We start from the raw sequence: 17,323 nt of genomic DNA, 5'->3' as shown, positions 1-17,323 counted from the left end.
GGTTAAGGCATTGCCCACATTGCACCTTTTCCTCTCCAGCTAGCTAACTTTTTCCCTAATCACTGTAACAACCCACATCCCACATCAGTCAGTGTTATCAGGCATAATGAGAAGAATGGGATAAAATTGTAACCTCCCTTCCTCAGTTCTGAGGCATTTGAACCACCAGACAGCCTCATCCTAGGAGCTCTTTGCCCCTCCCACGCACCTTCTAATCAGCCCCTACCCACCTCTTCCTGGGTCAGTGTTCCTCTTAGCTTCCCAGAACCCTAAGTGTCCTCCCCAGTGTCCTGCAGCACTAGATAAAACCTTCATGGCAATAGGAGAAAGTCAAGAATCCCAGATCCATCACAACTATATGCCATTGACAAAGGAAGATTATAGAATGTCACTGGGTTGCAGCAGCTATAAGAACAAGAGCAGGACCACAGGAAGAGGATGTAGCCAGCATGGGTTTGACGTGTGTGCTGACCACAGATCTCTGCCCTCTACGGTAGGTGTCCCACTTACCTACCGTAAGTAGGTACCCGATTCCCTTGGGGGACCTACCTTTTTAGACTTTCCCGGCTACCATCTTTGAACCATGGGCTTTTTACCTTAATTACACTTCTGAGATGACGGCTAACAGGAGCTTTGTGATTGCAGGGCAAAGATGGCACTGCAGCAGTACCTGGCGTGATGGGAACGCCCTGGGCGCCTGCGAGCATCCCACATCCTTGTTAAAGGAAGTACAGGAACTAGCCTCATTTGATTCCTTCTATTTGCACAAGTCACCTTGGACTGCAGGGAGCTGTTTTGCAAAAGCAATTTGGTAGGCTTAGATCTCAAATTCACCTTGAGAACATTTTTTTGAGGTAGTAATTTCCTCAGAGGACTGTTGTGTTTTGTTTTGTTTCTTTCTGAGCTACCTGGACTCTTTATTAGAACAATCAATTATTTTCCTTTGGACCTACAATTTTTTGCCTATGCTGCAGCCACTTTGTGAGTGAGAATGGCTGTGTGTGCGTGTGTGTGTGCGTGCGTGTGCGCGTGCGCGCACGTGGGTCAGGATGAATGGACGTGTGTGTGTGAGGGGATACCTCAAAGTTTTCTTTTCTTATTTTGTGTGAAAATCTCTTTTCTACAGATTTTCCAGGGTTTAAGCATTGCTTGCTGTATAAAAATCTTTACTGAATTATATACAGTTTGAATGAAATGTTATTTTAAAAACAAAACGATTGTTAAGTGTTCCATAAAGGTTATGTTGGATTTTGGTCAGATGAATATTTGTAAGTAAAAAATATATGCATTTCTGAACCTCAACTTACATAGATTTTCTTTATAAAAAACAAAAAAAGAAAAAAACAAAACGAAAAGGTTGGCTATAGTTGGCCTGAATAACAGGCACGATATATGGTGCTGTGCAAAATAGTAAGCTAGCATCTTATACTGCCGTCAATATCAGCAGGTACAGAGCCTCTTTTCAGCCTAATTCAGTAAGCTCTCAGGCTTCCAAGTCAGATGGACAGGGTGGAGTGGAGTGAGGCGACAAATACACCATAGGTTTTTGGAAACATCAAAGGGAAGTATAACTACTGATAGTGAAAGCCCAGCCATGACTGGTGGGCTATGCTTGGCAGGAACTGGGCACCGGGAGCCTCCCAACTGCCCTAAATCCTGTCACTGGTATAGTAATACATGGCAGGATTTAGAACCAGTCATGGAACCTTAAGCTCCAACTAAAGTAGGTCATCACTTCGTGGAAACAAAGTCCGATCACCTTGTGCTTCCTGAAACAGCATATATCACTGTGAAACTAAAGAACGTCCTACAGACGCATCTGTAGGAAGAAGCAAAGAACAGGATAGTTTAGAAAGCTGTTTTTCTCTTGGCTATACTCAGCAAATTCTATATACTTGTCACTCAGGACTGCTATTCAGTGTGCTTTTGTAAAATGAGATGGAAATTTTAGTAAGCGTCGCGGCTAAGATTTTTTCCTGCATGAAGCCCAAAGCACTGACGTTTGAGAGAAGGGAAGGGGGTCTCCCCAGGAGGACCGCAGTTGACCGCCTTTTCCAGCCACTACTGCTTAGCCCTTCGGCAGCCCTCAGCTTGGCACACGCTCCAACTTCTGGGTCCGCTTCAAGGTGAACTCAAGGAGGTTGCTCTTGACTGTTTAAAGGTACAACCAGCCTCGCTTTTCCCTTTGCTCTGCGAAGTTCAAAGGCATCGCGGCCAGGAAGCGAGGTCTGCGGCCCAGAAGCTTGCCCTGAGTGCGTGCACCCGACGGGTTCCCCAGCCCACCAGCCGCTCCTGACGGGGCACCCCATCACCAACCTGCTCCTTCCCTAGAAGAGTTAAATATGTTTGATTGCAAATGAATGTTTTTAAAGTGTATTTAATGCCGTTTTTTTCTGTTCTCAACACGACCACCCAAGATTCAAACACAGAGATTTCCAAGTTGTTATTTTTTCAGAACATTACCGATTTAAAAATCTGTCACAACAGGAACTTGGGTTTTGTGCAACCATCAGAGTGCTAATGTGCAGAAGCCAGTTTAAAGAAAATGGAGTGTAGTGGGGGAAGAGCCTTACTTAGGCCCACTCATTGACATTTCTAGTACTGGGAAAATATCCTTGGTTGGCATTTGTAACACTAAACACTATAGAGTTGGTATTTTAAGTACCAGGTAAATATAAATAAACCAATATGAATTGCTGAGACAATCTTGAACCCAGATAGCATTGGAAAGTGGAAAGCCCAATGAAATGACACTTTCACACTTAAACTCTGTGGATAAATCTTGCCTGTGGCTATAAACAGATGGTCAAAGAAAAAGTGCTTTACTATGATTAACTTTTCTGAGTTGAATGAAGGAAAATGTATTTATTAAAACAAAGCTGTTTGCTGCTTTATGCAGGTGCAGTGTTCAGTCAGCAAGGAAGTGGGAGGAATGGGACGTGGTCTTGTGTTTCCACCCAAGTTCTTAACTAAGCTTCTCGCTCTCTCTAATACTGCATTCTGTTTCTCCTTTTGTGCCCTGATTGTAACCCAAAATTTATGAACTAGAAAAGAATGTCCAATTTAATAAGTTGCATTTTTTTCCTTAAGCACTTTATGCAGAACAATACATGTTCTTCTGGTAGTGTTTGGATAATATGATTTTAACACATGCTAATAAAAGCCAAGAAAAAAGCATGGCAACTTCTAAAAAGGAGTCTGTTTTCCAAATACCTAGAACATTAGGAAACATTAGAAGATGATGTGTACTGGCTTTCGGAACCTGAGATTCTTGGTGAATGAGAGGCTGGGAAGTGACTTTGCATTTCAGAGGGGGGGCCAGCGCCCTGGGGTAACTGCAGCTTCCAGGGGCCTCTGCAGCGGTCTGCGGCCCCCTCTTCCTGGTCTTTACAGGCGGCCACTTCCAGCCACCAGGACTCCCCACTCCGTCCTATGCCACTCTTCCCCTGCCACCACCCACTGGACTCAGGCCCAGAGCTTGTCAAATGACCGTCTGCACAGACGCCCTGCATTTACTGGGCGCCACCTTCTCTTCCCCGTCTCTGAAGTGTAGGGACGCACCTCCTGTCTCTTGGCCTCACTAGAACCGGAGAGAGAACCAAGGGCGCCTGCCCTAGAGCGTGGGGGGAAGATGGTGAGGCGATTCCCCCGCCACAGGGGAAACTTGGAAGCGAGGCCTGGGAAGGGGGGACTGACCCCAGATCCTGCTGGAGAGCCAACGGGGAGGTTCCGGACACCTTGCCACCTGGGATAGGGGCCGGTGCTTTCCCAGTCCTACTCCTTTGCACTGACCTTCCCTGGTTGCTGGGCAGGGAGGTATGTGTCAGTTCCCAGCACGAGGGAAATTTTGTTCCATGACCTGGCCTCAGGGAAAGCGGAGGGGGCCCCCGCCAAGGCCACATTGGGACCCACCGAGCCACCTTCCTCCCTCTCTCCCTGCAGCCCTGGCTGAGGGGAGGGCCTGAGCTAGTCAAGCCGTGTCCTTCACTTCGTGGGGCTAGGCCTGCCCTCCACCCTGTCAGGCGCTCACACCCAGGAGGAGCCTTAACGCCTAAAATGGCACCCATCCTGCAGGCCCAGGGTCTCTGCCAAGGAGTTCCGTCCTCAGACAGTGAGCAGATATTTCAGCCTTCCTCCAGATGGCTGCCAGCTGGGTGTACCCCCAGCAGTTCATTCAGAGCCACACAGCACTTCTCTTCCTCCCCCTCTGCCCTAGCCCCATTCTTTCCGCCAGGAACCTTCTGGACTCTGAGAAAAGAAGCGCCCTACCGTGCAATAGAAGGAAGGAGCATGTCATCACACCTCCCACCCCAGCCCTATCACCTAGCGTCCCTCCTGCTTTCCCTGTCCCAGCCCTGCCACTCCCAGCCGCTTCCTGGGGAGGCTGAAAGGTCATCACAGACACCAGCACACACGGGCCAGTTCTCCCACCTGCTCTTCTCTGTCCCCTGCTTTCAGAGGCCTTGGTCACTCTGTTTATTACCTCTCATCTCTCCAGTGATGGGAGTTTGGCCTCCCAGCTTCAGGGGAGACTAGATAGCTGTCAGCAGGGTGTACCCCAAGCAGCTCATTCAGAGCCACACAGCACCTGTGGTGTGGAAGAGCAGGCATCGGGCCCTATTGCCAGCTCTGAGGTGAACACAGGCCAACCGAGTCCCCGTCTCAAGGCCACTCACAAAGGGAAGAACACAGCCCCATGGTGGGCTATTGCCTGGGGACCTGGAACAGTAGATTCAACTCTCCTGACGGATTCTGTCAGGGAGGGCTCCACTGGGTGTTTCTCACAGAGGCCTGTGCTGATGCGCTGAGCACAGTGGGCAGGCATGTTTCCATCTAGAGGTGACACAAGGTCATGGGAAGTGCAGCCACCCACCCGCTGTCACAGACCACCCGGTGTCCCCGCCTTCTGCAGCCTGACTCATCCTGTCGCCGTTGCCAGCACGGAGGGCCTCATGCTACAGGCTGGGGGAAAGAGTAGTGCATCCATAAAGGACGTCTTCTGGGAGCTAACTACCCATTTAAAGAGCTGCTTCAAGTCATAAGCACGGAGCCCCCTGGAGAAAACCAGCAGATGAGAAGGAAATCTCTGCCATTTGCCTCGTGGTGTAGAAGAACACAGCCTTTTCCTCGGTCAGAGAGGAAAGAGTATGCCTGGGCTCAGTGAATTTACAGATAAACCGAAGAGCAAGCCGGTGAGAGAGTAGCTGGCATGTTACTATTCACAGGGGTAAAGCTAGTTCCTGAAAACCTCCTGTGTCCCATGGAGGGACAGCTAAACCAGGCAGTAGTGAAAGGGGGCGCCACAACTAGGAGTGCTCAGGTTTTAAAATTAGGCTTTAGCCAAAATCAGAAACCAAAGAAATGGGGGAAGGGGGCATCAAGAAAATTAGATGAACGCTGGTTCCAAATGTAACCCCCAAGCATTGCTTTCTGAACATGCCCTGATTCGTGGAGAAGAATCTGGCATGTTCCAGGACTACCCTTGTGGCCTGGGTGGGCAGCATGAACATTTAAAGCTGATTTATATCTGCCCCCATGTCAGTAAGCCCTGAAGTGTCACATTCAATCTTGTTGGACTATTTTCAAGTCCGTCGTTACCAAGTTAAGCTCTAAAATTGTTTCATCCATAACGTAGATTTATTACTGGGAAACACTGTCCTCTGTAACTCAGTATCCCCTGAGATGACACTGTATCACGGCAGAGTTCAAGGACTGATGTCCATTTATTTTCTAAAATCCCAGAGATGGCCAAAAAAAGTACATGTTCCATATTCGTACTGTTTAATAAGGCAGGAAAGTGGATACTATTATTTTTATTCATGAACGGTAACTAAACCAAAAAAGTATTGGTGCTCAAAAGAGGAAGTTTCGGTTCTGGAGGTTTCCTTACGTGCAGCAGATATGAGTGCACTGGCGCTTCATCTCACGGCCTCAGCCTGGTCGCAGGCCGCCTTGTCCACGTCCTCGGGGGAGTACAGCGCCTCACCGGCGCCCTCTCCTTCGGCCTCGAGGCCTGTGGGACAACAGGCATGCTGTAGGACTTCTTACAGCAGCCCTGTCCCCAAACTGTCCACAAAGGAACAGCGGAAAGGGGAAATCTAAGTACATCACAGACGGTGAAGTTAGGGGTCAGGGTGGACGGAGCAGCAGAGAGAGGTCCTAATATGAGTGTTAGGGACTCGGAAAAAATGAGGAGAGCAAGTGACATTGGTTGAGCACTTGATGTGTGTCAGGCCCCAGGCTAAGAGCTTCACCGTGCTTTGTCTCCTTTCATCTTCACAAGAGCCCTCTGAGGAAGATGATTATTATGGGGCTATAATGGGCCTCTCATTATCTCCATTTCACAAATGAGGAAACTGAGGTCCAAAAAGGGAAGTAACTTTCCCGAGGCTATTCAACTAATAGATAGTGGAGCCAGGATTCAAACCCAGGATCCTGTCTCCAGGGCCCAGAAGAAGTGCTGGGTACGTGGAAAGCACACTCTGCCCCTGACAACTGAGAAGGCACAACATACATGTCAGACAAAGGGGCAGAACACCACACCCCAACGAGGCTGTGCACTTACTCCCAGGTGTGGTCTAGGCTCAGACCCTTCTGGAATTGTTCCCTTTGTTCATTGTCACCTGAGGCCAAAAAGTCAGGCTCACGATCTCCCAACACTCTCCCCGATGCCCTCCGATGAGTGGTGCCCAGCCAGTTTGCTCTCCTTTCCCATAGTCATACCTACTTGTTTCCAGTCACCCCCCCCAAAAGGATGAAGATGTCACATGACCCTGGACACATAAGGAAACACGTCGTGGGCTCTCCCTGAGGGCAGGCCCCCAAAGGAAAGCTGGTCCTCGCAGTAACACACCAGAGTGAGAGTTCTTCCCACAGAGGATGGCTTTGGAGAACCATCGCCCGCACTTGGATGTTCAGACTTGGGTCTCTGGTCCACATAGAGCCACACTTCCCAGGATTTCTCAGCTCCCTAAACTCCATCACACTCCCAGCTTGTCCCTCAGTTGGCAGCAGGCAGCACCAGGATTAAACGAGGGCCAGCAGGGGTCAGCTCCCGCCCTTCCTTTCCTCGCCCTCAAACCACCTATTCTAGCTTGATTGGATTCAAATCTTGAAGAGACCATGACGAACATTTCAAACATTTAGGTAAACCGACTGGTTAAAACCCAAACATTTAGGCACACGGGGGTTATTACCGTTTCAGATCTGCAGGCAGACTTCTCCCAAGAATGCCCCCCCCTCACATCCTTTGCTTTTCCCAGGATGTTCACCCCCGCCCCCTTCCACCTCACTTCAGGCTCAACCCAGAGACATGCAACACGGTGACAGGAGCAGCACGGGCCGTGTCTGGTTCTTCACTCGTGGAGTGGGGTGAGTCACGTGCACTCTGAGCCCCGTGGGTTTCTCACCCAGATGTGGAGGTGGGGATGACCCAGCATGCTTTTCCCAAAATGTGGGCTCTGAGGGATATGAGAGCCATTGCAGCGATGGGCAGAGGGCCCTTCTGTGAAGCTCTCTGCTTCTCGGTGACCCCACCAAGGGCTTAATGGGGCACGTGGAGCACAGAGAAAGTGAGGGAATAACATCTGGCCTCTGCCATGGAAGTGGGCTTCCAGAAAGTTACATTTTCCGGGTGGTTTCCACAGGAGAATGCAAAGTAACTTTGTAACAAGAGTTTGACTTCAAAGTAAAAATGCAGCCAAAAATGTAATGAAAAAGCAAAACTGTTACTCTGAAAACACAATAGAGCAGGACTGCCGCTAAAGTTATGTAATGGGCCCTGTTTCCCCAGCAGGCCCTTATTAGACGGAGGGCTTGGTTACCACATAGTTACTGTCAGTACCCGCCCCCCATCCCCACTGCAGATTTAATACAGACCAGATCTGCCTGGATGACTTACCCAGAGGGGCTTCCGGAATCTGGTCTGAAAACTTAAAACTGGGGAAGAGCAGTGTCAGTTCCCGGCGGGCATCTTCCGAGTCCCGGCTTCCATGGACTGCATTAAAGGGCATTTCTGTGCCATACTGAGCCCGGAGACTGGGAGCATGCAAAACGTACAAGAAACGATTGGCTCATTTGAAAAGAAATGTTTTGCTCTCTGGCAACATGGCCACCAGCTACCAATCAGCAGCTGGCATTTCTGTGACATGGCTTTCTCTGCTGGAAACGCCAGGAACAGCAGCAAGGATGATAGTAGCCGCGGTGTTCTGGGCACGTTGCCAGTGCTTAACATACCTGATCTCATTTCATTTGTGCGGCAGCCCTGTGAGGGAGACTCTGTCATGATCCCCAGTTTAAATATGCATGAGTTATGGTGGGAGCCCAGGAGCTGCTAGTTTATTGCTGTTACTACGGGGGCTAGGCTAGCACCCTGCCGAGGGCTTGGTACAGGTTGGCATAGTTAATCCCCCAAGGTCCCCTAAGATGATAATAATATTGCTAGGACTTCCCGTATGTCAAACAATGTTCTAACTTCTCTCTCTCTCTTTCTCTTTCTGTCTCTCTTCATCTGAGGCAGGTCCTATCCTATTATAGTTCCCATTTTCCAGATGAGGAAATTAAGGCAGAGGGATTAAAGCATGGATGACCCAGGGTCACACAGTTAGTAAGAGGAAGAAGAGAGATTCTAAGGTCGGTGCTCTGAACCACAACACTGTACAGCCTCCCCCGACAGGTGCTCATATCCCCCTTTTATAGACGAGAGAACTGAGGCTCAGAAAACTTAAGATCTGAACCCTGGGCTGTCTTTCATCAGCCCAGGCTGCCTCATATAGGAATGTTCCCGGCCCCCTACAACTGTTATGTCACAGTAAAAACTGCAGTTACTTAGTCTCTTGCTAATTTCTTTCCTGTTGGTGAGGCCTCTCTCAGCTTCAAAGGCAAGACACAGTGGATTTGGCATTGGTGGTGCAGACCAAGGGAGCAGACCAAGGCAGCCTAGTGCTGTGTGCAGAACAGAGTGCTCAGACTCTCGTGGGCCTCAGGACACCTTGGGTAGGGAGTAGGGAATGGGGCTTGAGGAGGTGAGTCTACACCACACATTCCTAGGCCTCACCCAGAGTCTCTGACTTGGTAGACCTGGGTGGGGCCCTGGAATCTGTATTTCCTGGGTGAGAGTTGCAGGTGGCTCTGGGACCACACGACGGGACCCTTTGGCTGCAGAGAGAAGAACAGTGAGGACCCAGCTGCAGCCTTCAGAAGAGGGAAAGAGGCAGCAAGGAGTCACCCAGTGAAGAGCTGGGGACTGGATCAGAGGGAGAGGATGTCAGGGTCTCCTCAAATACATAACAGGGAGGTCAGGGACTCCCCTAATGTATGACAAAGAGGGAGCTTCATGGCCATCGGAGAGCCTTCTGTGTTACCCACGGTTCTGGGTTGAACCTCGAGCAGGGCTCTCAGCTTCCTTGGATGCAGGTTCTGAGATGGATGCGAGGACCACAGCTGGTGACATCACCTGTCAGGCTGCTCCCTCCTTGCCACATCGGGGTCACAGGGTCCCATGAGGGTTTGCCAGGCGGTGACCACTTCCTCGGTGCCCTCAGTCCTGGTGAGGTTGAGGAGGTGGCTTGGTCCACTGCACATGTGATGTACCAGCTTCTTAAATGCCTCCTGGCACAGGGAGGGAAGACGGTGAGCCGGGGCAGGGGCCCCAGGGCCTGCAGAGGGCCTGCGGGCCCATCCCACACACAGGATGGGAGAGCGTCAGTGAACGGCCTTGCCACCGGCCTGCATGCCCGTGGAGGGCCCCGGGGAGGCGGGGGGCCTAACCACACCCAGATATAAGTTAAAGGCAGGAAGATGAGGCTTCGAGTTGACTCCCTTGGGGTTGAACATGAGATAATAAGTCAGGTGGGAGCATTTAGAAGACCACAAATATGGAAATCATGTGGGTGCTGGATAACCAGGGGATGCGGTTGAGACTGTGCAACCCTTCCCCCTTCTTCAAGTAGCAGTACTCAGGCTTCCTTTGGGGAGAAACCCTTCCCCATTTCACTTGGTCCTAGGCCAGCTGACAACCACAATGCCTATCCACCCCTCCACATACACACCCCCTCACCTGAGAGGTGGAGCCCAGGCTCGCTCACCGATACCCTCCCTCCCAAGTGGGTGAGTCACAAGCAGAAGCAGATGGAAAGTGGTTGGGTCTGAGTCCCCCAACAGCAGAACCCGAGGTGACTGTCCATGAGGTTTCGCTCCCAAGGGCCCTACCCCTGCCTTGGTTCTTCTTCTCCCCACACCTTCTTATGCAACTCCTTCAACTCTCTTCAGTTCTGGGAGTCATGGAGTGTCCCTCCGATAAATTCCTTATTTCATCCCTTAAGTTGGAGCCAGACTCTCATCCTTGCTGCCAAAGAATGTCTCCCTGATGCAGCCCGTAATTATGATTCGGAGACCAAGTTCACGGCTCACTTGCTGTTCATATTCTTGCTGTTCATAATACTCTACTTTCTCCCAAACTAATAGCAATCTATAAACACAGTGTTGGAGAAAGAGAAAGAAATGAGAGTGTTTTGGATAAGTGGAAGCAGAGAAGCTGACCTCTCCAGCTCTGTGTTGGTAGAAAAGTCACATTTCTGCTTCTCTCATGGCTCTCTCTTTATTTGTTAAAATGTCAAACCCAGCTTCCTGGATCTGTAGGAGATATATATATATATATATATTCTAAAAGGGTAAAGCAAGCCCAAATTCACATTTCAATGTGTTGAGAGTAAAAGATGACGGAAAAGGCAACATTAAAAGCAGTGGAGACCCTCGTCCTCCAATTCGACTTACAAATTGTAAGTTACTTAAATGGAATTTTAATTAAAACTACTTAGAAGCCTTCTTTCCCCCCGAAGACCCTGCTACACAATGCTCCACCCCTGTTTTTCCACCAGAGGAGACATGAGGGTAGTCTGTAAGGTAAGCGTTGTCTCTCTCACCTTCGTGATAATCTCATCCGTCTTCCCATGGACCACCGCATCTGGTTTAATGACTGCCAAGGTGCAGGCCTTCTCTGATGACACTGCAACAAGCTGGCGATGGTGCTGTCAGACGCTGGGCTCTCGGGAGCCCCTCCGCAGGGACGTGCAGCCCTGCATACAGCCCCCGGCTTCCCTCCCCTGGCCTCTTGGCTGTGCTTGTGCAGACCTAGACTCTAGTGGATGCAGGGGTCTGGCTCCAGACCCCAACCTTAGCCTGGCTGCAAGGGACAGAGACACATGCAAGGGACACGAACCTGGGAGGGAGGGCGTGGGGAGGGAGGAGAGGATGGGAGATGGGGGAGGAGGTCAAAGACAACTCAGGAACAAAAACCAGAAACAACCAAAAGAGTCGGCTCTTGTCCCTTCCTGTCTGTCACCGTGTCGTGATCCTTGACCTCTAAGTGCTGCCGACCGTGTTCTCCTCTCGGTGTGCCTTTTTGCCTTTCCCGGCGTGTGGTCAGTAGTGGCTGCCCCAGGCCCCGAGTTGGCATGAATGGTCAGGGCCAGCACATTCTACCAAACTGCGCCTTCAGTCTCCTCTGTCTCTGTTCACACTCTCCTGAGAATTGGCCAGCTCATTGCTTGGAGCCCAGGCAACAGTCATAGATCACCGGCCAGTCTACTGGTGGGCCGTGTCCATAGGTCCAAGCAGCTGTGGGGATGAGGAAGGTGCCGCGTGGCCACCGTCCACCGCTCAGGCCCGCAGATGCCGTGGGGAGCCCTGTGTCTGGGCACAGACCCATCCCTGTCAGACTCCCGTTTGTATGGACTTGGCCTTGGTGAGCTACCTACACTCTCCACAGACTCTATATCCCCCCACGGCCTATTTTCTCTTTTCAACTTCTATATCAGTTGTGTTGTAGCATGACAGTATCTGCACCTGAGGAGGGCCTCCTACTTTGAAAAATCTAAAAAATGTGGACTGCAAAGGTGTGAATCATTTTAAGCAAGCCAATTGATTCATTATTCCGTGAACACTATTTCTAACATCCTATGAACACTTGGACTTTAAGGGACTCTTACAATAAATCCCCTTATAAATGGACCGATTCATGAGACTGCCTAGAGGTATAGGGTGAGAAGAGAAGAGACCAGGGCTGGGGCCCTGAGAACTCCAGCCTGAAAAGGGAGCAAAAGAAAAGAAGCCAAGGAAGGGGAGGTGGCGGAGAGGCCAGAGAAAACAAGAAGGAAAACGAGAAAGGTCTCGACATCTCAGACACCAGACGAGAAGAGGGCTTTGAGTAGGAAGACGTTGGGGACATCGGCCAAGCCCACAGAAGGATGCCATAGGCTATGACTGGAAACTGCCCGCTGGATTTGACACCAAGAAGGTCACTGGAGCCTTGGGGAGCGGCAAGGGGGCAGGGGCGGAGGAGAGGGTGGCCCAAGGAGTGTGGACCCCGTTCAGGAAGCTAGGCTCGGGGGAGAGGAAGGCTAAGGGCAAGGATAGGCTTTGGGTAGTTTTCTGGGTGGAGAGACCTGATTTGGGAGAAAATAATGGGGAAGGGAAAAAAGAGGTCATCCCAGAAAGAGACAACAAACGTTTCCTGCAGAAGCCAAGTCGCTGATTTCCTTTTCACACTTGGTTTCTTGCTCTCCTAAACTGTGCCTCTTCCCTTGTTAGGATCCAACTCAGAGAGTCCTCGTCATCCACACGTGAATAAGCAGCTTTTCTATTTCAGGGAGTAATCAGAACTTCCTTCTCTCTCCAGCTCGGTTCTTGAGCTGCATCCTGGTCTCCCCTGGTGTCTCAGGGACCGTCAGGAGGCACCTTGCCAACAACAGCCTCTCTAAACTCTAGCTTCTCTTCCCACTGTCAGGTCAAGGTGTTCTTCTCATATTAAAGGTTCAGGAAGGACAGCAATGCTCAGGAGTGTAAAATCCATGAGTTAATACTTGGGGCATAAGTGGAAGAGGGTGCAGGGCTGTGGGGAGGGAAGGGGTTCAGTACAGCTGACTTTCTGACACTTCAGAAAAAAGGCGAAAGAAGCTCAAACTCTTTAGCTCAAATAGGGACTAAGGGAACACCAGCATCATTACTTTACCTTATTAGCGTCACTCCCTCCATCTTACTAAGGGAGACTTTCCTGATGCCCAGAAATTGCCATGAAACTCACAGTTGTTATAACTGAACATGATCAGAAAGCTGTAAATGTGCCCAAGATGCCATTAAAGGGCAGGAGGGACACAACACAGTATGTTTGAAGTCAGGTGATTGGAGACAAAATATTTTATGGGTTATCTTCCCAGAGTTCAGATCGCTCAATAAACTGATTACTCATATATTTTATAAAGACACATCAGGGACTTCCCCGGTGGTCCAGTGGTTGAGACTCCGTGCTTCCAGCAGAGGGGGCGCAGGTTCGATCCATGGCAGGGGAACTGAGGTCCCACATGACGTGCAGTGAGGCCAAAAAAAATTAAAAAATAAAAAACACACATCAGGGCTTCCTTGGTGGCGCAGTGGTTAAGAATCCGCCTGCCAATGAAGGGGACACGGGTTCGAGCCCTGGTCCGGGAAGATCCCACATGCCGTGGAGCAACTAAGCCCGTGCACCACAACTACTGAGCCTGAGCTCTAGAGCCTGCGAGCCACAACTACTGAGCCCACGTGCCACAACTACTGAAGCCCGCGTGCCTAGAGCCCATGCTCCACAACAAGAGAAGCCACCGCAATGAGAAGCCCGTGCACCACAACGGAGAGTAGCCCCCCGCTCGCCGCAACTAGAGAAAGCCCGCGCCCAGCAACAAAGACCCAACACAGCCAAAAATAAATAAATTAAAACAAAACAAAACACACACACATCAAATCCGAGTCTGCTCTGCCTTCTTGCCGTGCTTGTTGGTTCTGTACTCACCCGCATCCTCGTCGTCACCATCTTCCTTTTCGTGGGAAAAGCATTCATCTTCATCAGAAAGAGCCTCATCTTCAATCTAGTACAAATTGGTCATGGACAGTAAGTAGTTAGCTAATTAAAACTCCACAAAGACCTTCAAAAACCAGCAGAAGCCAAATAGCTAAAGTTCCTAAATGCAGAGCAGAAGAAGAGGGTCAAGATTATCAGCCTTGGGGCTTCCCTGGTGGCGCAGTGGTTGGGAGTCCGCCTGCCGATGCAGGGGACACGGGTTCGTGCCCCGGTCCGGGAAGATCCCACATGCCGCGGAGCGGCTAGGCCCGTGAGCCATGGCCGCTGAGCCTGTGCGTCCGGAGCCTGTGGTCCGCAACGGGAGAGGCCAAAACAGTGAGAGGCCCACGTACCGCAAAAAAAAAAAAAAATATATATATATATATATATATATATATATATATATTATCAACCTTGGAAACTTTTCAGGAACCTTTTGAGTAGTTGGGTGGTAGGGAGCGGGGGAGGGAGAGCGATTGAGGACCAGGAAATCCATGCTGATCTTAAGGTTTAGAGTCTGCCTGTTTCCACAGCATCAAGTAGAAACTAAGGAAAAGAAAGATGAAATAGAGAGTTGTCAAGAAGACAGAGTAAGAATTGAAATGCAAGTAAATAGTAAGCAACTGGCTACACAGTGCAGGTAGTACAGAGAGAGATCATTTATCTGTGGAGTAGGTACAAGCGTCTGTGATTTTCTTTCTTGGGGAAAAATTGCCACTTTTCTGGGGAAGAAATGGGATTTGATTCCAATCCATTCTATGAAAACAGGGCTTTGCTCTTTGGAACTGAATGCGGAAACGTGAACAGTGAACGCGGAATAACGTTAAGGCTCCTTTGGCAACTGCTCGGGGCACCAGGAGATACTTCTACCTAAGGTGTGTCGGTTTTCAAAGGTTGCCAATTTTTTGTGAAAAACTCGCAGTCCCCGTTGTCCTGGAAGTAATTTACCAAAATCACAAGCAGTGCTGATCTTGTTTCTTAAGGTAATGACCCCTTTCTAGTTAAAGAAATGAACCCTCTGGGATCACAAGTCAAACTCAGGCATGAGAAGGGAGGGCAGGTCACCAGGAGAGATTTCCCCCTGAGGCTGACTCCTTGTACCCACTACTGGATTCGGAACTTCATGTCCATTTCTGAATTCGTTGTCAGGGTTCCAGAAACGCTGTTAAGAGATGCAGTGGGGATGAAAGGGAAATGGATAAAAGACGTTAAAGTGTTCTGGATGAAGGGGACGACTTCAAAGAAGATTTCCTAGTGGGACTTGCACCCTCCCCTGAGCCCTCAGAGGCCTCCAGCCAGCGTGGGCATGTAATGCAGCTTTCCAAGGACAGTGAAGACATTGGCGGGGCAGGGGAGGCACCTGCTGGCCTGGCCTGGGGGACACTCGTGGGCTGGCCGCTTACCACTCTCCGCTCTCTGCCTTCGGCCAGCACAATCTTCTCAGCCTGCAGCTGCTCTCGGATGGTTTTCTGCAGCAGCGGGGCATTTGCTCCTCTAACCAATGCCACCAGCTCCCCTCCCTAGAATACAGCACAGATGTCCCGCTCAGACCACACGATGCGCAACCTCCTTCAAGAGACAGGAGGTTCCAAGAGCTTTGTTTACGAGCGTGCCCAAGGTCAAGGTCTGTGGACCCCAGGCCCACAGCCTCCATCCACTTCTCTGCCCCCTACCCCAGGCCCCTCCCTTCAAAACTTCCTTCAGGACAGCGGGGAGTTAGGTGGGGGAGGACCAGGGCGCACTGGGTTGTGAGTGACTAAGTGTGGCCTCTCCTTGACTCCTTCACCCAACAAGTATCAGCTGAGCACTTACTATGCCAACACCAAGACAGAGGCAGAGAACAGAAACACTAAACATGAAAAGACATAGCTGCCACCCTCCGTGAGTGGGGTGTCAAGTGGGGAGAGAGTGGTCGTGTCAGAGAAACAGTTGCAATAGAATAAGAACATTGCTTTCATGGGGTACTTGGGATTTGGGGCAATAACTGATCCCCAGCTCCATCTGGGGTGGTCAGGGAAGACCTCACAGTGGAGGTGGTGTTCCCGGTGAACCCGAGTTCACCGCCTTCGCTTTTTCAGAAGTCTCCCTGCCAGTCACTCATGGAAGTTCACGTGCACTGGGTTCTCCTTCTGTTTCCATGCCACCCTCAGGGGATGGCCGCTGTGTGACTGTGATGGGCTGCCGCACACTCCCACACGGCCAATCATGATTTATGCTTTAATCCCGCCCACTCCAGGCTCAAGCAAGAAAACCACTGCAGTAAGGATCCCATTTCAGCGACTGAGCTCTGATGCCAGTCTGGCGGAGGGCACTTTCATCTCAGCGCTTCCCACCCCTGCTCCCTCCCCCACCAGGTTTCTTCGTAAAACCTCAGTCTCCCTCGAGAAAGCCGAAGCTCAAATAATGTTTCACCATAAGCTTCCAACTTGTAATACTTGCAGTGCCAAGGGCAGGAGCCCAAAGTTTTCCAAACTAAACAACTCTGGCCCCGGTTGGCAGATCCCAGTTTCCCTGACTGTGCTGTGAGGGGCTGGACCGGGTCAGGAGGAGAATATCAATCCACTGTCTTCAGGGCCTGGCAGGTGACCTAAAACCAGGAAGCCAGGTGTGAGACAGCGGGGGGCCCTCAGGGGCCTGGAGCCCCGGGTGGATGTCACAGCCGAAGGCAGCCAGATGACCTTTCAAATGCTGAACCACTGGGGGTCATCAATCACCCCTCTCATTTCTGACTTTGTATCAACATATCTTCACATTTTATAATGAAACGAAGGTGAATACAAAGCTTGTCTACCCCACGAGGGAGCGTTCATGTTTGCTGAAAAGTCCCCTCTGCGGAGGTCTCCAAACTCTGCACTGAGAGTGAAACCTCAGTCAAGAGGTTCACTAGGGACTTCCCTGGTGGCACAATGGTTAAGAATCCACTTGCCAATGCAGGGGACACAGGTTCGATCCCTAGTCCCGGGAAGATCCCACATGCCATGGAGCAGCTAAGCCTGTGCGCCACAACTACTGAGCCCACGTCCCACAACTACGGAGCCCACGCACCACAACTACTGAGCCCACGTGCCACAACTACTGAAGCCCGAGTGCCTAGAGCCCGTGCTCCACAACAAGAGAAGCCACTGCAGTGAGAAGTCCGCACAGCGCAATGAAGAGTATTCCCCGCTCGCCGCAACTAGAGAAAGCCTGTGCGCAGCAACAAAGACCCAACGCAGCCAAAAACAAACAAACAAATAAAATAAGAGGTTCACGAACCAGAAAGAGCACAGGCCTCTGAGTGAGTCCTGCTCTGTCCCGGGTACTGCCCTCATGAAGGCCCCAAGCCCAGAGCTCCACCCATGAGCAGTGCCATGATTAAGGGCATCTGTCCTCGGCCAAAATAATAGAGTCCGGGAGGAAACAGCATTCACTCGCTGGGAGCAGTGTGGCCTCTTGGTGAGAGGCGTCCATCTG

At 50.6% G+C, this 17,323-nt stretch overlaps 2 protein-coding genes across 8 annotated transcripts in view; one reads left to right on the top strand and one right to left on the bottom strand.

The window, feature by feature from the left end:
* ARMC8 (armadillo repeat containing 8) overlaps positions 1 to 3,177 on the top strand; it is a 106,520-nt gene extending 103,343 nt beyond the window's left edge. For all 7 annotated transcript variants that reach the window (XM_073803788.1, XM_019934229.3, XM_073803787.1 and 4 more), the window contains one exon: positions 646 to 3,177. In XM_073803788.1, the coding sequence (XP_073659889.1) occupies positions 646 to 723 (78 nt within the window). In that variant the 3' untranslated portion in view covers positions 724 to 3,177. The remainder of the gene's footprint in view (positions 1 to 645) is intronic.
* Positions 3,178 to 5,000: 1,823 nt separating this feature from the next.
* NME9 (NME/NM23 family member 9) overlaps positions 5,001 to 17,323 on the bottom strand; it is a 39,978-nt gene continuing 27,655 nt past the window's right edge. Inside the window, 7 exon segments of the mRNA XM_033856326.2 lie at positions 5,001 to 6,013; positions 7,901 to 8,037; positions 9,455 to 9,609; positions 10,540 to 10,632; positions 10,923 to 11,005; positions 13,823 to 13,898; positions 15,274 to 15,390. Coding sequence (XP_033712217.1) covers positions 5,919 to 6,013; positions 7,901 to 8,037; positions 9,455 to 9,609; positions 10,540 to 10,632; positions 10,923 to 11,005; positions 13,823 to 13,898; positions 15,274 to 15,390 — 756 coding nt within the window. The 3' untranslated portion in view covers positions 5,001 to 5,918.

Source organism: Tursiops truncatus, chromosome 4 (assembly GCF_011762595.2).
Source record: "Tursiops truncatus isolate mTurTru1 chromosome 4, mTurTru1.mat.Y, whole genome shotgun sequence".
In the NCBI taxonomy this organism is placed as follows: domain Eukaryota; kingdom Metazoa; phylum Chordata; class Mammalia; order Artiodactyla; family Delphinidae; genus Tursiops; species Tursiops truncatus.
This window is presented reverse-complemented; position numbering and strand designations above follow the sequence as displayed.